The 18,917-nt window shown below is 48.7% G+C and overlaps 5 protein-coding genes across 5 annotated transcripts; 3 read left to right on the top strand and 2 right to left on the bottom strand.

Annotated features, from left to right (window-relative positions):
• Positions 1 to 384: 384 nt before the first annotated feature.
• On the bottom strand, positions 385 to 1,545 carry EI90DRAFT_2903231 (uncharacterized protein; the record flags this gene model as incomplete). Its single annotated transcript, XM_039054129.1, has 4 exons — positions 385 to 849; positions 914 to 982; positions 1,044 to 1,288; positions 1,338 to 1,545. The coding sequence occupies 4 exons, from the start codon at positions 1,543 to 1,545 to the stop codon at positions 385 to 387; spliced, it is 987 nt and encodes a 328-aa protein (XP_038923566.1).
• A 6,759-nt stretch (positions 1,546 to 8,304) lies between these two features.
• On the top strand, positions 8,305 to 9,368 carry EI90DRAFT_830555 (putative small monomeric GTPase). The gene is made up of 5 exons (XM_039068122.1): positions 8,305 to 8,524; positions 8,602 to 8,810; positions 8,867 to 8,950; positions 9,004 to 9,165; positions 9,215 to 9,368. The coding sequence occupies exons 1-5, from the start codon at positions 8,437 to 8,439 to the stop codon at positions 9,224 to 9,226; spliced, it is 555 nt and encodes a 184-aa protein (XP_038923565.1). The 5' UTR covers positions 8,305 to 8,436; the 3' UTR covers positions 9,227 to 9,368.
• An 833-nt stretch (positions 9,369 to 10,201) lies between these two features.
• Positions 10,202 to 12,397, top strand: EI90DRAFT_2988415 (WD40-repeat-containing domain protein). Its single transcript, XM_039056042.1, has 6 exons — positions 10,202 to 10,507; positions 10,568 to 10,857; positions 10,921 to 11,088; positions 11,157 to 11,371; positions 11,430 to 11,982; positions 12,055 to 12,397. The coding sequence occupies exons 1-6, from the start codon at positions 10,330 to 10,332 to the stop codon at positions 12,247 to 12,249; spliced, it is 1,599 nt and encodes a 532-aa protein (XP_038923564.1). The 5' UTR covers positions 10,202 to 10,329; the 3' UTR covers positions 12,250 to 12,397.
• Positions 12,398 to 12,425: 28 nt separating this feature from the next.
• Positions 12,426 to 16,521, top strand: EI90DRAFT_3031407 (antiviral helicase). The gene is made up of 11 exons (XM_039058316.1): positions 12,426 to 12,844; positions 12,921 to 13,175; positions 13,232 to 13,345; positions 13,424 to 13,514; positions 13,576 to 13,929; positions 13,986 to 14,687; positions 14,738 to 14,982; positions 15,037 to 15,414; positions 15,468 to 15,833; positions 15,912 to 16,112; positions 16,186 to 16,521. The coding sequence occupies exons 1-11, from the start codon at positions 12,461 to 12,463 to the stop codon at positions 16,366 to 16,368; spliced, it is 3,273 nt and encodes a 1,090-aa protein (XP_038923563.1). The 5' UTR covers positions 12,426 to 12,460; the 3' UTR covers positions 16,369 to 16,521.
• Positions 16,487 to 18,128, bottom strand: EI90DRAFT_3150097 (uncharacterized protein). The gene is made up of 8 exons (XM_039065634.1): positions 17,812 to 18,128; positions 17,521 to 17,738; positions 17,376 to 17,461; positions 17,293 to 17,321; positions 17,152 to 17,234; positions 17,041 to 17,098; positions 16,878 to 16,978; positions 16,487 to 16,826 (listed from the first exon to the last, which is right to left on the bottom strand). The coding sequence occupies exons 1-8, from the start codon at positions 18,050 to 18,052 to the stop codon at positions 16,803 to 16,805; spliced, it is 840 nt and encodes a 279-aa protein (XP_038923562.1). The 5' UTR covers positions 18,053 to 18,128; the 3' UTR covers positions 16,487 to 16,802.
• Between the last annotated feature and the right edge of the window lie 789 nt (positions 18,129 to 18,917).

Below are 18,917 nucleotides of genomic sequence, written 5' to 3'. Positions count from 1 at the left end.
AGACTCGAAAGTAATAAATGAAGCAACCCCATCATCCTATGCCTTCAGTCAATCAGACTACGTTGATCCCCTCCCGATCCCCGAGCATCCGTTTCCAGTCAGAAGGGTAAGAGGCGGTGAAGGAGCATGGTTCTTCATGCTAGCGCGAGTGAAGGCATGAAGGAATTGTCCCAATTCTAACTAGCCCCCTAACTCCTTATTCCCCACTTTTCCAACGTCGAGGTGCCAAGGCGTGGCTTGTCTACCAACATCGGAGGGCAGCCCTAGGAGACATTCCTTGCTTTTCATCCAGGCACTAGTCCGACTAAGAAGCAGATCTTGCAACACTTCAAAATAATTTTGTTCAAACATATTGCAGAAGGAGCCTACAGCATGGTTGCACGTTCACTTTTTCTTTCCCTTCTTCCCTGCTCCTGCTCTTGCGCCTCCGCCACTCCCTCCTGCAGATGGCCCCTCGCTCTTAGACTCCGGAACAATACTACCCTGAGTGGCGCCAATCCCCATCCCACCTTTCTTTGCTTTCTTCCAACGTCCATCCACTTTCGTTCTTTCTCTTTTCTTCAACCACCTCTCAGGATCAGGCATAGGTGTAACGCCCAACACCACATTCTTCGGTATCCGTGATTTCCGTGGAGGTTTAAGCGCGACAGGGGCCGTGGGTTGGTTGTCTCCAGGAGAAGGTTGAAGGGGAAGGTGAGTGTGAGTTGCAGTCGATGGTGGCGGGAGCGATTCTAGCGAGGATAAGTTGGGAAGGGAGTGGACAGCCTTTAGGTAATCTTTGGTGAAGAAATCAATGTGGGCTTGGGCAGCCGCGATATTGGTGAGGATGTCAGAGTACTCGTCTGTGTCCTATGCAGGTTGGAATTATTGTAGAAAACAATGCATACTGAATGGCGTGCGCGTGCGAACTCACTGGTGGACAAGTATCGAGTAATTGTTCGTAGATCGCTCGAGCGCCTTCATAGTCACCAGCGCGATATTTCTAATGGAAATTGACGTTGGTGATGGCGGTTTCGATACACGGTCGAGGCGACGTAACCTACCACCTGAGCATCAAGATGAAGAGCCCCGCTGTCCCCCGAACCAGCGTTCTGAAGAAGGTTCGACAAAATCGCAGCAGCCTCGTCTTCACGCCGAAGGCGATATAGTACGTATGCTTTACTGAAATCTCTAAGTGATCCCTGGCTTTCCTCCAGAAGGCTCAATGCTTCCTTATACTGATCTGTTTGCAGTAACAGGAAGAGTTTGGTACGAGACGTATCCTCGTCGTTCGGCAACAGTCGAAGGACTGGACCATAAGTACACAGAAAGGATACGAGGTCAGCTATGAAACACACTTCGATTGCACGTTTTTATGGCATTCTTTGGGAACCCAGCATCAATCTGAGCACACAGCGAAGTAAAGTATCTCCGGAGCTGATCTTCCCGTGATCGTGGAGGCTTTGTCAATCTTGGTTTATTTCTACGTTTGGATGATGCTTTATGTTCTTTCTTTCTGAGAGGGGCTGATGGGGCAGGGGGCTTGCCGCCAGGCTTGGACGCCATGTCGTTGATGCCTTTCGCACGATTAGATGACAGCGAAGTCAGGTGATGGTAGAATTCAATCATGTTTTAGCGCGCGTCTCTCATCTGGCTTCAGGGGGTCATCTGTTGCAAGGCAGCAACAATTGACTCGCTGCCTCCGCGCTATGGTACCCGACCCTGCGTTATGTCGGTGAGACGTCCGATAATTGATGTTGTGTCTTATTTCTAGTCTGTCGCTATTGTCTTATCTTGTCAGTTTATTCAGCACACGCCTCCGTTGTTCATTGCTTTATTCATTGCTGCGCTCGTTTCATGTTACACTCGAACAGATGACGCTTAAAAGCTTGAGCTTCGCTTCATGGATGCCCTCAGTTCTTACTTGAGACTGAGGTTCATCTCCTATTTTTGCCATACTTGTCGCTCATTCACTTCTTTCATACTCCTACCTGGTATGGTACCGTTTGACTCTAGTCCGCTACAAGTGTACTTTATCATCCTCCAAAATGGGATGTTCATCGTACCCTGTTCAGGTGCAGGGAAGGATGTTTGGGTTCCTATGTGAAATTAGCTGATGATCCAGCTGTGCTAGGCGCGTACCGTCGCACGCTGTTGTTGCGCAACGCTGAGAAATTTTATGTATGCCTGATTAGGCGAGCTTACACGGCAACACTGGAGCTGGGAAATCTGTGTCAAGCGACCAGGCATCTTGTAAGTTAGAGGGATTCCCCTGTTTTTCCAAGGTGTCCCGAAGTATCCGGGGAACTACGAGTCAACTTCACTCAAAACGCCTTTCAAGTCACCGCAGCTCTGGTCTCAACGGCGTGCGTACGTCATTTAGGACACCGAGGCTCTGTAAGACATGATCGCTGTAACGCAAAGACACAGACCATTGAGTAAACGACGCCCTGATAGGGGCCAACTGTCTAAATGAGCTACTCCTCCGAGCGGTGACTAATTGTTGGAGGCAAAAGTGATCGCTAGGGGGTCAATTCGAGTGAGGGAATTTTCTGAGATTTGTGTTGAAATCTTGGTTTTCTTGTACGCTGTGGCCAACTCACAATGTGATGTTGAGCTAGCGGCGCTTTATTTCCTTTCTTGGTATTCCTGCTACCAAAGTCAGTGCGCCATTGAGGCGACTGCTTATAAAAGCAGTGAACAAGTTTTCACTTTCGTCTCCCTCAGTTCAACAACGATTGACTGAGGTGAGACTACGCTTTTACCACATGTTGTGTTGTCACTCATGTATCTTCATATGCCCTAGCGTAAAACGCTAGGTAATTAGTTCAAATCTATCAGTTCAACAACGATTGACTGAGCGTAAAACGCTAGCGTAAATCGCTAACATCCTAATAGGTTACGAGCCTAGTTCACTCAGAACTCACCCATGTCGCAGACTACCCCCTCCACTTCTCAGCCAGCCCCTGCCCCCACCACTACAGACAATACCCGTTTCCCCATAACTATTCTAGACGCCGATGGTAAAACTTACTCCAACTGGGCATCAAGGATGCGCGGTGTCTTGAAGATAAACCGGATCTGGGATGTCGTAGAAGATGTGTCAAAAGGCGGCACTGAAAGGCCCCCGGACACTGATCCGACCTTAGCTGACTGGCTCGACAAAGATGAGAGAGCGTTCACCTACTTGAGGTGCTATGTTAGCGACTCCTGCTTGTCCATGATGAGGAACAAACCTACTGCGCGTGCTGCCTGGAAAGCCCTCTCTGACCGATTTGTCGGAAAGGACGAACAAGACATGCACATGCTTCACTCTTCCCTCTTCCAATTTCACTTTGACGACTCTAAACCACTGGGTCCCCAATTCCAAGAAGTGGAAGACACGCGCCTCAAGGTCACCTCCTTAGGTCTCGAAATTGGAGACAAAAGCTACCTCTCTGCCCTCATCTCCGCCACCCCCGAATCCTACCACACCATCAAAAGCGTTGCCCTCATGCAAATGAAGAGGAACAACATCGATTCCGAAGGGTATATCGATTACGTCCTTTCGGAAGAGAAACTCCGTAATTCTGACCCAAAGACTATTGCCATGTTTGCTAACTCTGGCAAATCCAAACGCCGCAATGCAGGGAAGTCCAGTGGCTCCAAGTCTGACGCCGCCACCCCTAAATCGGTAGTCCACTGCACTAACCCTAAATGCGGCAACTTGGGACATACGTTCGAACAATGTTGGTCGGAAGGTGGTGGGTCCGAGGGAAAGAAACCGAGGAGGCAGGGGAAACAAGGTCAGAGCTCAGGCGCTCTGAAAGAATCCGCGAAGACGGCAATAACATTTGTGGATGAGGAGAAAGCCTTGGTAACTGAAACGACGGAGGAAGTAGCAAACACACTCAACTCGCTAAACGCGGGGATTACTCCTGATCATCATGCTCGAACTGAGTGGGTGATTGACTCTGGTGCCACTTCTCACTTGTGTCGCAATCGCGACTGGTTTATATCCTATCGCCCTCTTGATGTCCCTAAAAAGGTCGTTTTGGGAGATAAGGATGTGATTTTAGCGCCGGGGATTGGACAGATAAGAGTAGAGTATGACGTCGGGAACTCACAGGAAACCCTCATAATCCGTAACGTCCTCTACTGCCCCAAAATTGCACACAACCTCCTTTCCGTTCTCCAACTAAACCAATCGGGTGCAGGTGCAGACTTCTGGGACCAAAAATGTCGAATTTTCGACTCCTCCAAGAAACTTGTCACCGTCGTGCCTGTGGAAAAGGGCCTCTACCGATGGCCAGTGAGAATCCCCTCCTTATCCACAGCCTTCATCACTTACCCCTATACCAACAACGCTAACGTCGCACGCACCATCACCGCTACTGCATCCCTCGACATCTGGCATGCCCGATTGGGGCACATCGCAAAAGATTCGATCTTGAGGATGATGCGGAGTGGAATGGTTAAGGGAATGGATGTTATAGGAGCAAACGACGCTGATCGATCAACTTACTGTCCCGAATGCGAAGCCGCATCTCATCACCGAAACCCCATTCCTTCCGAAACACAAACCCGCTCCGACCAAGTACTTGGTCGTGTATTCTCTGATGTTTGCGAACTGCAAACAGTATCGAGTGAAGGCTACAAATACTTCATTACTTTCGTCGATGACTTCAGTCGGTACCTCACCGTATATCCAATGAAGAACAAATCCGACGCACTCGATAAGTTCAAAGAATTCCTTGCGGAAGCTGAACGTCAAACTGGGAATAAGTTAAAGATTCTCAGGACAGATGGCGGCGGCGAGTACTTCTCTTCCGATTTCTCCAACTATCTCAAATCCCTCGGCATCCTTCACGAAAAGACCAACCCTCGAACGCCTCAGGAAAACGGTGTAGCGGAAAGAGTCAACAGAACCCTTGTGTCAATGAGTGTCGCGATGCTGAAAAGCGTCGAATCCAAAATTGGACGTACCTCTTGGCCATACGCTATCCAACACGCCACATTCGTAAAGAACGTTTCTCCTCATGCGGCGCTCCCCAACGACATCTCCCCCCACGAAAGGTACACAGGCAACAAGCCAAATGTATCGATGCTACGTACCTTCGGGTGCAATGCAACCCTCCATATCCATCGCGACCTCCGACGCAAACTTGACGATCGCTCTAAACCCGGCATCCACCTTGGATTAGCTCGGGGCAAGAAGGCATTTCTTATTTGGGATCCAAAGGCTCGAAAGTTGCACGAGTCGAGAGATGTCCATTTCTTCGAGAGCGACGAGGAGAACTCGGAACGTGTAACGATCGAGGTCGAGTCTCACAACTCCCCGACACACGTAATCGTTCCAGCGGATGAAGATGGAGAGTCGGGAGAAAGAGATGATGATGATGGAGGAGATCTAGAAGAAGGAGAGGAAGATAATGGAGGGACGTCGGAAGTAGGAGAAGCAGAGAATGAAAACTCACCCCCGCTCCAACTTGAACCTGTAGTCCAGGACTCCCTACCCCGCCGCTCAACCAGAATCCGCCACGCACCCATTCCAGACGACGACCCCCGATATGAGAGATCTTCTTATAATCGGACTCAACCTTCCACTGATTCAGTGAATGTCGCTTGGGCGATGACGGCGAGCATCAAAATACCACGAACGTACAACGAAGCGATGGATCGTCCTGACGCGGACTCATGGTTAGGGGCGTGTACCGACGAATTAAACGCACTAAAGGAAACAGGTACTTACCTTCCTGTGCGCAGAGACGAAGTCGATCCCCACAACGTCGTCGGGAGTAAGTGGGTGTTTGCTTTGAAGAAAGGGGCCGATGGTGAAATAGAGCGGTATAAGGCAAGAATAGTGGCGAAGGGATTTAGCCAAATCTACGCGGTAGACTATGAGGAGACGTTTGCACCTGTGGTCAAATGGTCGTCGATCCGAATCCTCCTCGCGTTAGGTGCCCGTCTCGATCTTGAAATACATCAAATGGATGTGAAGACCGCGTTCCTCAACGGGGAATTGGAGCACGAGATTTTTATGCAGCCACCTCCTGGCTCAGCAGACTATGGGAGGAGAGACATCGTATGGAAATTGGAGAAGAGTCTGTATGGCCTTAAACAGGCCTCTCGAGCGTGGTACAAGAAAGCCAAAGTCGAACTGAACAAACTCGGCTTCTCCCGCTCGAATTCAGATCACGCCGTTTTCATTCTTTCCCAACGCGCTCATTTTTGCATCGTCGCTCTTTATGTCGATGACTTAATGATCCTTTCCAACCACCTTCCCCTTCTTCGAAAAAAGAAAAAGCAGCTAATGTCCACATTTAAGATGAAGGACTTGGGGGAAATTCATTGGTTCCTTGGACTGGAAATCACGCGCGAGCGCCAAAGGCGCTTAATTTTTGTCTCTCAATCTCGCTACATATCCGAGGTTGTCGATCGCTTTGGATTTAGCACCTCTCGTACAGTCTCGACTCCTATGATGCCGAATCTCAAACTCACTCGCCACGAAAGCTCTGACCCTGACATCAACACTCGCGAATACCAATCCCGAATTGGTTCGGTAATGTACGCGATGCTAGGAACTCGACCAGACATCAGCTTCGCCATCACCATACTCAGCCAATATTCTTCCAATCCAGGAGAAGGGCATTGGGCCGCTATCAATCGTCTACTACGCTACCTCAATGCTACGAAACATTTCAAACTGGTCTACGACGGTAATTCGAAGTCTAACGACAAGACTGGCTATTCCGATTCGGATTGGGCTGGAGATCCGAGAGATTCTCGATCTATTTCTGGATTCGTTTTTACCATGGCCGGAGCAGCGGTAAGCTGGAGTTCAAAGAAACAGACGTCGGTGGCGCTCTCGAGTACCGAAGGCGAGTATATGGCTGTTACCCACGCAACTAAAGAAGCGCTCTGGATTCAACAGTTTCTACGCGACCTTAACTTCCCTCCTTCCGACCCAACCACCCTCCTTGTCGACAATCAAGGCGCTATCGCGCTTGCCACCAATCCCGCATTTCACGCACGAACGAAACATATTGGCGTCCGACATCACTTTATTCGCAATCAAGTAGAGGATCACACGATTTGTTTACAATACATCCCTACCGATGATCAAGTAGCCGACGTATTGACGAAGGCTCTCGCGTATGCCAAACATTCGAAGTTCAGAACAGCGATGGGACTGTGTGAGTAGCCACATCGAGTGGGTGTGTTGAAATCTTGGTTTTCTTGTACGCTGTGGCCAACTCACAATGTGATGTTGAGCTAGCGGCGCTTTATTTCCTTTCTTGGTATTCCTGCTACCAAAGTCAGTGCGCCATTGAGGCGACTGCTTATAAAAGCAGTGAACAAGTTTTCACTTTCGTCTCCCTCAGTTCAACAACGATTGACTGAGGTGAGACTACGCTTTTACCACATGTTGTGTTGTCACTCATGTATCTTCATATGCCCTAGCGTAAAACGCTAGGTAATTAGTTCAAATCTATCAGTTCAACAACGATTGACTGAGCGTAAAACGCTAGCGTAAATCGCTAACATCCTAATAATTTGGGCAGGTAGAGTGAATTTTTCGAGGGGTGATGGTGGTGAAAGGTTTTGTGCGGAATAAAAATTTGCTGCAGCATTATATCAAGCCGAAAGCGGGGCACATTTCTAGCACTACGGAAGCATGAATCTAGTAATTTCTTGTGGATTAGTGATTATTAGTTGTGATAATCAAGAGTGCAACCAAGGAGGCCATTTCCATATTGGGTGATGGTTGGTGAAGTGCCAACACACTCCTCAACACACAACTCGATACTTTTCTCATTTTTCCCTTTTTTCCTCTTCTCTTCATCGGTTACGTACACCGATCCCCCACAGCCTGCACGCGTACAAAAAGTGCATCGCGGCCTTCTAGCTGCGGTCTCTAAGGAAGGGGGAAAAAGGCTACAAAAGTTTCGTGGGTGAGTGATGACCCAAAGTAGACACATCGGGAGCGGGGACAGCATAACGTGCGATTGCATATTTGCTGTGCTTGTGTTCCGCTGAGCAGATCAGCCCCTAGCCCCGCCTTCCCTTTTCTCGTGACGTAGAGTTCGACGTTGACTAGCCGCGTGTTACAGTCTCGGAGCCAGTTACTTTTTAAACCCTTTTCTCTCTCCTGAACGTTCTGTTCTACCCCTTGGTTCCCTCTTCCTGCATCGTTGGTCCGGCTCACCGTGAAACGCGTTCAGCCTCGCATCATTATACCGCGCAATCTTACTTCCTCTGGTGACAAAGCTCTTACCACTTCTGGGAACGGACTCTTCACTCCCAGAGACTCATAACAAACTCCGGATCCGGAAGTATGGCGTCTACACCTATTGGCAACGGGTCTGCTCAACAGGATGCTATTGAGGAGAACAGCAGGTGTGTGTTTCCGCTGCAGCTCCTTATTGCACATGATTTCCATCCGCTGTATCAACTAGCGTTGTGATCAAAGTGGGGATGGTTGGTGACTCTCAGATCGGGAAGACCAGTCTGATGGTGAAGTACGTGGAAGGGAGTTTTGACGAGGATTACATCCAGACGCTCGGTAAGCCATTTCCGCTTCCATCGTTAACGTATCCGTAACTCCGTAACGAAACACGCGGTCTTGGATGATGGCGACAGGCGTCAACTTCATGGAGAAAACGATTTCGGTCAGACGAACGACGATCACATTCTCGATTTGGGATCTTGGAGGGCAGCGCGAATTCGTCAACATGCTGCCGTTGGTCTGCAATGATGCAGTCGCCATATTATTCATGTTCGATTTGTCGCGAAAGTCAACGCTGAACTCGGTCAAGGAATGGTACCGCCAGGCGCGCGGTTTCAATAAGGTAACGTGTGGAGATCGTGACTCGACTCCGGTACCGTTTCACTGACTCCGTGCAAGACTGCTATCCCATTTCTGATCGGCACCAAGTTTGACACATTTGCTACCTTCCCGCGGGACGAACAGGAGGAGATCACTAAGCAAGTGCGTAACATGCTCACATATCGACTTTTGCTCAAACTGACAGCACACTTCAGGCCAAGCGCTTTGCGAAGGCGATGCACGCATCGTTGATTTTCTGCTCCACATCGGCATCTATCAACGTACAGAAGATATTCAAGATCGTCCTAGCGAAAGCGTTCGACTTGAAGTGCGTCATCCCTGAGATAGACAGCACGGGGGAGCCAATACTGTTATATGTAAGCTTGTCTTATTATCATTGCTTCTGTCGCCTAACCCATTTTCTAGGTCGATGTGTGATAGATCACCACGAGATTATCCCTCCCCTTTGCCACCGCGCATTGCGTCTCTTTTAATCCCCGTCCTTCATCTCCCGCTCCTGCATAGTCCAGATCCAGATCCAGTTCTCAGCATCGATCTCCGTTCCAATGTTCATCTACTCGCATGTTTTCCTTTGGTTTTCACTTCACCATTATTTTAAGTTTAATCGCCGGTCCGCTTGAGCTCTCCTCCGAGCCCACCTATCAAATCCTCAGATCACCCTACCTCTATTTTTGCATGCTCGCCAGAATCTTTCTTTCTTATGATTAGTTTGTCACTCTCTTGTCCCAGCCCTAGTCCTCCATACAGCCACCAACGATACGCACCTCACCTTTCACTTGTCTTCCACACCCGGGCGTTACTTTGGGTTAATTCCACTCGCCGTTTTGCCTTGCCTAAACCGCTTAATCCCCTAGTTTGACCTGGGTTGTATATTTGCATGTTCTAGCTTCCCCTTTGGAGCACAAGCAACCTTGACTGGACGCTCAAATAGTGCTTGGACGTTATCGTCGTCTCGTCATTCAAGGAAATATGTCTCAATGTTTGTTTTGCTGCAACAACCATAACAAGGTCAAACCAACAAACATGTGTTAATTTCGCCAATGTTTATTGCTTGTAACAACCCTCGAAAAACGCGGCACCCTCAATTCAAAGATCATCAATTCATTCCTGGGAATATTGTTGACTAAACGCCGCAAAGTTTAATCCATCAACTACAACCCGTTCGCAGGCTCATTCCAGGCAGCCTTTCCTAGAGGAATTGCCTCACAACGCTATGCAAGGCTTCTCGGAGCCTTTCTACTTGAGGCTTTATAGCGGGGGAGAGGAGAACGATTCAGAATCTTTAATTGGGGCCACTTCCGGTTCTGGTTCTGTTTCTGAAAGCGGCACGTCATCCCGATTTGGCGATTTTCAGGATCGTGTAGGCATGAGGAGCGTGTATGATGGCCCGAGGAAGAGGAGACGACTCGAAAATGGGTTCAGATGGGGCGATGGGGATAGGTAGGTTCGCTTGACGCGCATTGTTTCTGGTCCTTGTTCCTTCATTGACGAATGGGGCGGCGTCTGTTTGTTTGGCGCGAATGCGATGTGCGGGTGGTTGCTATGTTCTCAGGTTTATTGCGCAGCCCGCTAGCTTTGATAATCGGATTGCGTTTAGGGGTCGGAGTGAGTGGTCTCTGCCCGCGGGGTTGTCCAAGAGGGGAGCAGGCTTAGGACCGGAGAAAGAGCTGCCCAATGTACAGGGAAATGCTCGTTGGAGTGAGCTGCTTTCTCCTTTCTCGTTCGGGGCTATATGCTGATGCTGATGGTGCCATTTAGCTAACGAGCGCTATAGGGATGTGCTGCGCACGATATACAGTCATAATGCGTCTGAGGATACTGTAGACCCGGATATGATTGACACGAATAGTGTTCTCTCGTTCTCCACATCCATGCCTGACCCCCCAAATGCGAAAGCTTCAGCCGATGTTCTAGACGACGTCAGAAGTCCGGCCTATGCTCAGGCTTCGCTACCATTACGAACGCGGAGGAAGTTGTCTGCACCTGCCAGAAGGCTGCGTGACGTGTGCACTTCATCATATAAGACTCTTGATGCCCCTGATCTTGAGGTGGGCCCAATATTTTGTGGCCTATATCCAGGCTCACATTGCTTTTTTTTTCGAATATGATAGGATAACTTTTACTTGAATCTCATTGATTGGTCGTGCCAGGATCAGCTCGCTTGTGTTCTCGGAGGGAGCATATATATATGCAATCTCAAGAACATGAAAGTGAATTGTGCGTCAAATGAACTTATGTCCCAGCGGCTATGGGCCTCCAGTGTACATTGGTTAGGTGACGTGAGTCATCTCATATGCAGTTATGTTGGGCCTCGAATTTACAAATACAACCGCCTGACTTATTTCAGGGTTCCGAATTAGCTATCGGATCCCGAGGGGGTTTCTTGTCAATGATAGACTCACGTACATTTCAAGAAAAGCGTGGATTTGCCTCTGGTCACCTAAAAAGGATCGGGATTATGACATCCCAGGGATCGCTCATTGCCACGGGCTCTGCGGATTCCGACATCATTCTTCATGACCAACGGATGTTTCATTGTGTGAAGACAATAAATGCCCACAGGCACGTTGGGTTGGATTATTTGTTCAGACTTCATTCTAATGTATGGCATTTCCTGTAGACTTGAGATATGTGGCTTGAAATTCAACCCACTCGATCCGAATGTGCTTGCTTCGGGTGGCGACGACTGCAAGCTCTTCATATGGGATCTTCGTAACTTAGCTTCTTCCTCATCCTCATCGTCTTCGTCTTCTGATCCATCTGACCCTTCAATATTACAATCAAACCAAATCTTCCGTGGCCGTCTGTCCACCTCTTCCTTGGCGAGCTTGGATTCTCAATCTTCCCCCACCCCGCTCTCTCCCCCCTTCTCCTTCGGCCTGGATGAATTAAAACCATCCGATGGTTTATCTGCGCCCCTTTTGCAGCTAAACGAACATCGTGCTGCAGTGAGAGGTCTTGCGTGGTCACCTCATGTCAAGGGTCTGCTTGCAAGCGGAGGAGGGAAAAGCGATCCGGTTATTCGGTTCTGGGATACGAAGACGGGGAGAAAAGTCGATCAGGTTAGATGTCAGGCTCAAGTGACGAATTTGATGTGGTCAAGAACGAGTGATGAGCTTATGAGCACGCATGGATATGGCGATTCGGTCGCGCCTGGCGCCATCGCTGTTTGGGTGAGTATGTCCATATTGCTTTACGTGGTTCGTCCAAAAAAAAGACTGACGATTTGGAAAAATCCAATACAGCATTGTCCGACTCGATTGCCGATTGTTTCGTTCAGGGGACACGCAGACCGCGTCCTTTATGCTGCTGCATGCCCTAGCGGAGGCTCTGTTGTAACGGGTTCTTCAGATCAGACCCTACGATTCTGGAATATCTTTCCGGAGAAACGAGTCTTTAGGACACGGAGCTTTAATGATTTAGAGGGGAAGCTGAGGTAAATGCAAAAAGAAACAAAACAACATCAACCACAAGGAGAGTGCTGTGACCATATGACAGGAATGCAATACGCATGTACCCATTGGATCGTTTGTGTGTTGTAAATGTAGGTTGCCGCACATTGTCAATGCACAATAATAGGAATTGGTCCCACGGTCCTGTGACTTGTGGCCCACTAAATTAAGATAACTCGAGGACTGGGAAGAAAAATCCATGGACGACCTCTTCAATTTCGCTGGAGGACATGAGACTCTTGCTGCTACTTCGAAGAAGCGAAAAGGACGCAAAGATACCAAAAAGGGGGACAAGACTTCTGAACCTATATCCGAATCGAAACCCGCACCTGAATTAGAGCCAGAGCCAGAAAGCAATGCCGATGCCGCCCGTGCCAGTTCAGAGCATGGGAGTAGTGACGAAGAGGAGGACAATAGTGGGGAAGATGGCTTAAGACGATCCAGAAAGAAACGGAAGAAAGGGGAACCATATCCATTAGTGTTGGATGATATTCAGATTGAAGCCAACCGGGAAGTTCGCGCTCATCCGGGACTCGTCCAGTCCCAAGCCGATGTTGGCGAAAACCTTTTACTTACTCATCAAGTGAGCCTTTGATCAACCATCGCTCCATTGGCCGCAGCGTAATGCTCATGCTCACTACTGGTGACAAATCGCATAGGTACGACATCAAGTAGCCGTTCCACCGGGTTATCCCTACGTCCCTTTATCCCAACATGTACCGCCTGCTGAGCCGGCACGCATCTATCCCTTCAAACTCGACCCTTTCCAGCAAGTTTCCATCCACGCTATTGAACGGAATGAAAGCGTACTTGTGTCTGCTCACACCAGCGCTGGTAAAACTGTCGTTGCAGAGTATGCGATTGCCCATGCATTACGGAATAAGCAGAGAGTGATATATACTAGCCCTATCAAGGTAAGGATGGAAGCATATATATGTTCAAAATCATGGTGACGTCGTTGGCATATTAGGCACTTAGTAATCAAAAATATCGAGAAATGTTGGCAGAGTTTGGTGATGTTGGACTCGTAACTGGAGATGTTACGATATCGCCGAGTGCCTCCTGTCTAGTAATGACGACGGAGGTGAGTTCGCTGTTCGAAAGCCCAAATTGATGGCAAGCCCATGACTAAATTAATCCTATTGATCTGAACTGGTTGTAGATTTTGCGTTCCATGTTGTATCGTGGATCGGAAATTGTCCGAGAAGTTGCGTGGGTAGTATTTGACGAGATTCATTACATGCGCGACAGGGGTGAGCATTTCAATCTAGGCATCATCTCCAGTTGCCGAATGGGAAACTGAATGCAGTTCAGAACGAGGTGTCGTATGGGAAGAGACCCTCATCTTACTTCCACACACCGTCCGCCATGTGTTCCTCTCCGCCACCATTCCTAATGCCATGCAATTTGCGGAATGGGTTTGCGATGTCCACGAACAGCCATGCCACGTCGTTTATACAGATTTCCGGCCGACTCCACTACAACACTATCTTTTCCCCATGGGCGGTGATGGTATATACTTGGTTGTGAACGAAAGAAGTGAGTTCAAGGAAGGGAACTTCAACAAGGCAATGGCTCGTGTCTCGGAAGGAAAAGGGGAGGACCCATCAAACCCTTTTGCTGGCAGGGGCAACAAAGGGCGAGTTAAAACTGGCTCTTCTGATAAAGGTATCTTAGAGGATGCTGCTTGCTGGCCTCAGAGTCTCCTAACCCATGTTCCATAGGCTCCGTGGATATCGTGAAGCTCGTCAAGATGATCATGTTGAAGAACTACCATCCGGTCATCGTCTTCGCTTTTAACAAGTCAATTTGCGAGTCGTTGGCAATGACGATGACCAAGATTGACTTCAACACCTCTGATGAGCAAGAAATGGTCAATAAAATTTACACGAATGCCATCAGCGCTCTCTCTGAAGAAGATCAGAAGCTTCCTCAAATCGAACACTTGCTGCCACTATTAAAACGTGGCATCGGTATCCATCATTCAGGTCTTTTACCAATCTTAAAGGAGGTCATCGAGATTCTCTTCCAGGAGGGTCTGGTTAAGCTTCTTTTTGCCACTGAGACGTTTTCCATCGGCCTGAATATGCCTGCTAGGACGGTCGTCTTCTATTCTGTCATGAAGTTTGATGGAAAAGCACAACGGCCACTCAGTGGAGGCGAATACATCCAAATGTCTGGCCGCGCTGGTCGTCGTGGTATAGACGATCGCGGTATCGTCATCATGATGTGCGATGGGACAGTCACATCGGAAGCCACATTGAACATGGTGAAAGGCGGGGCAGATCCCTTGAATTCCGCCTTCCACATTGGGTATAACATGATTCTCAACTTGATGCGAGTGGAAGGCATCAGTCCCGAGTACATGTTAGAACGTTGTTTTTACCAATTCCAGAGTCAAGCAGATCTTCCGAACATTCAAAAAAGTGAGTCGCTCTTTCTCACTGTGCAGACATATTTGTCTCAAATCCTTTAGAGCTTGAACTCATGCAGGAGAAGAAGGATGCGATAGTGGTACCAGAAGAAGAGAAAGTTGCTGACTACTGGGAAGTGCGGCATCGGTTGGAGGAGCTCAACTTGGATCTCCGGGATATTATCACACATCCAAATTATATAGAGCCATTCCTTAACGTTGGTCGTCTGATTCGTATTCAACATGGGGATTTGGACTTTGGCTGGGGCGTGATCCTGAAGTATGCAAAAAGAACTCCAGCTGATAAGGCACGTTCATCCTTACATACTTAGTTTCCATTGGCATTGATGCGTGGCGTGTAGAGCCGGGGGTATGCCCTTCCTGACGAGTTCGAAAGCAAACCTCAAAACCAATACATCCTCGACGTCTTATTAAACTGCTCCCGTGGCTCGTCTCTTCCCCTGGAGAAAGTCGCACCCGAACAGGTTCCTCGCGGCGTTCAGCCTTGTCCACAGGGCGAAAAGGGCGAACCACTCGTAGTCCCCGTCATGCTTTCTACTCTTCAAGAAATCAGTGCTTTACGGCTTCACGTCCCGAAAGATTTGCGGCCATTAGAGGCTAGACAAACCTTATGGAGGAGTGTACTGGAAGTCAAAAAACGTTTCCCGCAAGCAATTCCCCTCCTCGATCCGATCACGAATATGAAGATCAGCGATGACTTGTTCGTTGACCTGACTAAGGTGTTTATTCATCTTTATTTTCATTACCTACTCAATTTGATCAGGCTTAATAGAAAATAGCATCCCTGGAATCCCGCCTAAAATCCAATCCTATCTCCGAAGACCCCCGACTTCCTCTGATGTATGACCTGTACTCCACCAAACAGCGCGCCACTGAAGAGATTAAGGGACTGAAGCGGAAGATAAGATCCGTCAACAGTGTCCTGCAAATGGATGAGCTTAAATGCAGGAAACGTGTCCTGAGACGGTTACAGTTCATCACCGCGGATGATATTGTGGAGACGAAAGGACGGGTGGCATGCGAGATCAATTCCGGGGACGAATTACTGCTCACCGAAATGATCTTCAATGGAGTTTTCAACTCGCTTGCACCTGAGCATTGTGCTGCGCTCCTCAGTTGTTTCGTTTTCGATGACACAGTGAGTATAGATTTTTTTTTTTGGTTGTTGTGGCAAACAAGTATTCCCCCCGCGCGCGCGCGCATAATCCATACCTAGATTGATCAGGCTGTCAAGTTGCGGGAGGAGTATCAAGCGCCATTAAGACAGATGCAAGAGCTGGCCAAACGGATCGTCCAAGTCTCCAAAGAGTCGAAAATCGACATCGACGAAAACACTTACCTGAAATCTTTCAAGGTGGACATCATGGACTGCGTTACGCAGTGGTGTCGCGGAGCGAGTTTCGTTGACACATGCGCGGTAAGCGCTTTTCTTTCTCTAGGAGTTTCTGAACTGAAAAAAAAACCATAATGATTCACACTGCTCGTTACAGATAGCAGACGTATTTGAGGGGAGTATGATTAGGATCTTCCGCCGGTTAGCAGAGCTGGTACGAGAGATGGCGGCTGCCTCGCGTGCTATCGGCAACGCTGAACTAGAAAAGAAGTTCACCCAAGCAACGGAGATGTTAGAACGGCGTAACTCTGTCATTTTCTGTGCCTCACTATATTTGTAGTGTTATTATTTTGTCATTTTTTTTGCTTTCTTCAACACAACTCTAGTCATGATGGTCCATTGTACGTGCATCGTTGCTTTAATCAGAGTTTCAGATCAATAGTGCCGTGTGGGCAGGCATTTAATATACAATCGACTATGTTTGATATCTGAAACGAGATGGCTCTATGCGCGCTCGATTGCTAGTGTGTTGCGACGCCGAGATCACAACAGAAAACAAAAAGTTCCCAGAGCCAGGAAAGCGATTCACGATGACTAGGGCACCAGTCAGTCTGCCTCTTGAGATGTTGCTGCGGCATTTCCTCATGTTTGGAAATAAAATACCGCTAGAACATAGAAAATCGAAATGTAATGGTAGGAGAGAATCACAAACGCCACTAATGCTAAGCCTAGTGAACCATGAATATCGTCACTTACATCTTGTCAACCCGAGCGTCACAAAAGAACGAGCTGAAGACGCTGCAAATCAAATGAGCAAGAACTGTTCCGGGTCACTGCAATGCCACTCACGTAGAGGGTGAGCGGAGCAGGGTAGCGGCTATTGAACTGAGTTGAGTCTCCACCTGCGTACAAAGCCGTTGACTGGGCGAACAGTTGAATCGTCGCCGAAGCTGGAAAGAACGAGAAGCTCTTAGTGGTTCTGAGGGAGGTATTAAACCCGAAATCCACTTACTTCCACTGGGATTGGTCCAGACAGGAGCAAGGGAAAGAGCAACAACATCGACGGACCACTAAAATGACTATTAGACTATCATACAAGGGGATATAAGATGCAATTACGTACGACGGCGGATTCAGAGGTACGCGAAAGGCCAGTGGCCAGAGTGTACGAGTTGCCAACAGTCTGAGGAGGTGAGCTGGCAGGGGCTGGAACACAGGAACAATGGTCAAAATTATCCTGGAGGTAAAATCAGTCTAGACCTACTGGGGTTCGTGTTCGCGATATAGACATATCTAGAGAAGAAGTCACATTTCATGAGGGAGGGGGATGAAGCGGCGGAAACGCACTGATAGCTGCCAGATTGAAGAACCGAGTCGGTGTCATCGCGACCTTGAACAAGACCGAGATAGACATAGTTGGGCATATCCGAGTTCTGATTAACCGACGCTCGTCATGAGACCTATGCAAATAATATGAAACAAGCGAGCACACCTCGGTGGTAAGGTCTATCCCAGTAGCACTCGTAGCGCCACCGGTCAATGTAAAATCGACAATAAGGGCGTTGGCAACATCATTGTCATACGCATACTGCGCCTGATTGAGCGAGTTCTTCGAGATGTACCCAAGAACAGCACTGTTATCTTGCTGAATGACTTGGATGGCAGCGCGGTAGTTGACTGAACTAGGAACCGGGTCCCTGCGAGTGGGGGCTACAGAGGCAAGGAACGAAAGGAATCAGTGGCTATCCATCGCGTTTGTTCAGTAGTTAGCGTCACAACATACAAACCCCGAGCCTCTTGGGGGGGAGAGGCGGCAATCCACGCGCGAAACGCTGGGCATTGGTGAGCTTGGCGGAAGCCACTCGATCCGAGAGCGACAGGCCAGCCGCAAGGATACCGGAGTTGGACGAGGCACCGCACGTCTCGGAGCCAGGCCGCACGCAAACACTGTTGTCCGTAGGTGCGGCTCTGGCGAGGAGACCAAGAGCGAGAGTGAGGAGGGGAAGAACAGCAAAGGAGCGCATGATTAGGAGTGTAATATGTGCTGTGTGTGCTAAACGAATGTAGGGAGCGTACTCGACAGCGGCGATGAGAAATAAGATGGGGGGGAGAAGAAGTTGGGGGGAGGGGGCAGTGGGCACGCCAGGCTATTTATCCATAACATAGCCATTCAATATTTTTACGAGGCAAAAGATGAAAAATGCTTATCAGATCTCAATTGAAGTGTTCGGGTCAACGGTTCCCATTCTTTTTGGCTTCTGAGTGGGATTGTCGCTCTGCTGAGACAGCTTATGTAAGGATACTTATCGTCACGACTTGACATGTACGATTGGATTGGATGAGGGATTATTTTATTCTGGGTGTCAATTCAAATCTCCAAGCACTAAAGCGCGACACTCACGCCACACAAGCAGACATTTATAATGTACGTCATTCCGCATGTCATATCATTGATGACGTTCGGCATGAAATCTGCGCTGATCAGGCTGAGAAGCGTGGGCGAAGTGGGCTCATAAACCGGCGGCGAACGATATGGCAGCGGAGGTGGGGGCGGCTGAATCAATCAAGGCCGGCGAATACCAACTTTTACGGAGGACCCTCGCAAACGAACACTATTGCCGTATGTTACCAAAAGTCAGGGTGGATGAATTGAGCTAATAAACAATTAGCCCCGAGGATTTTCGCGATTTCCGAGACTCGGTTACGAAGTTAGGCTGGATACTTAACCACGATTGGTTAAGTAGTGAGCGACGTGCTGTCATTCATACCGGCCCGAGTGGCAGTCGGGCCAAATCGAGCGAACCTCCGAAAGGAAACCTAGATCCCAACAACCTTGAGGAGTTCGGCCCTCAAACAAGAACCCAAGCACCCGCTAAAAGCAAAGGTAGT

This window comes from Cantharellus anzutake (genome assembly GCF_015039405.1).
Source record: "Cantharellus anzutake strain C23 chromosome Unknown EI90scaffold_2, whole genome shotgun sequence".
Classification (NCBI taxonomy): Eukaryota; Fungi; Basidiomycota; class Agaricomycetes; order Cantharellales; family Hydnaceae; genus Cantharellus; species Cantharellus anzutake.
Note: the sequence above shows the minus strand (reverse complement) of the source record. Positions and strands in the feature narration are given on the sequence as shown.

Excerpts from the sequence above, each read along its gene's own strand:
- EI90DRAFT_3150097 (XM_039065634.1), bottom strand. The coding sequence starts at position 18,052 with ATGCGCTCCTTTGCTGTTCTTCCCCTCCTCACTCTCGCTCTTGGTCTC. Across the intron at positions 17,235-17,292 it reads TATCGCGAACACGAACCCCA|CCCCTGCCAGCTCACCTCCT; the intron begins GTAGGTCTAGAC and ends CCTGTGTTCCAG. Across the intron at positions 16,827-16,877 it reads CTGCTCCGCTCACCCTCTAC|CGTCTTCAGCTCGTTCTTTT; the intron begins GTGAGTGGCATT and ends TTTGATTTGCAG.
- EI90DRAFT_2988415 (XM_039056042.1), top strand. The coding sequence starts at position 10,330 with ATGCGATGTGCGGGTGGTTGCTATGTTCTCAGGTTTATTGCGCAGCCC. Across the intron at positions 10,858-10,920 it reads TTGATGCCCCTGATCTTGAG|GATAACTTTTACTTGAATCT; the intron begins GTGGGCCCAATA and ends CGAATATGATAG. Across the intron at positions 11,089-11,156 it reads GTGTACATTGGTTAGGTGAC|GGTTCCGAATTAGCTATCGG; the intron begins GTGAGTCATCTC and ends GACTTATTTCAG.
- EI90DRAFT_3031407 (XM_039058316.1), top strand. The coding sequence starts at position 12,461 with ATGGACGACCTCTTCAATTTCGCTGGAGGACATGAGACTCTTGCTGCT. Across the intron at positions 13,346-13,423 it reads GTCTAGTAATGACGACGGAG|ATTTTGCGTTCCATGTTGTA; the intron begins GTGAGTTCGCTG and ends AACTGGTTGTAG. Across the intron at positions 13,515-13,575 it reads TCATTACATGCGCGACAGGG|AACGAGGTGTCGTATGGGAA; the intron begins GTGAGCATTTCA and ends AATGCAGTTCAG.
- EI90DRAFT_830555 (XM_039068122.1), top strand. The coding sequence starts at position 8,437 with ATGGTTGGTGACTCTCAGATCGGGAAGACCAGTCTGATGGTGAAGTAC. Across the intron at positions 8,811-8,866 it reads AGGCGCGCGGTTTCAATAAG|ACTGCTATCCCATTTCTGAT; the intron begins GTAACGTGTGGA and ends ACTCCGTGCAAG. Across the intron at positions 8,951-9,003 it reads AGGAGGAGATCACTAAGCAA|GCCAAGCGCTTTGCGAAGGC; the intron begins GTGCGTAACATG and ends AGCACACTTCAG.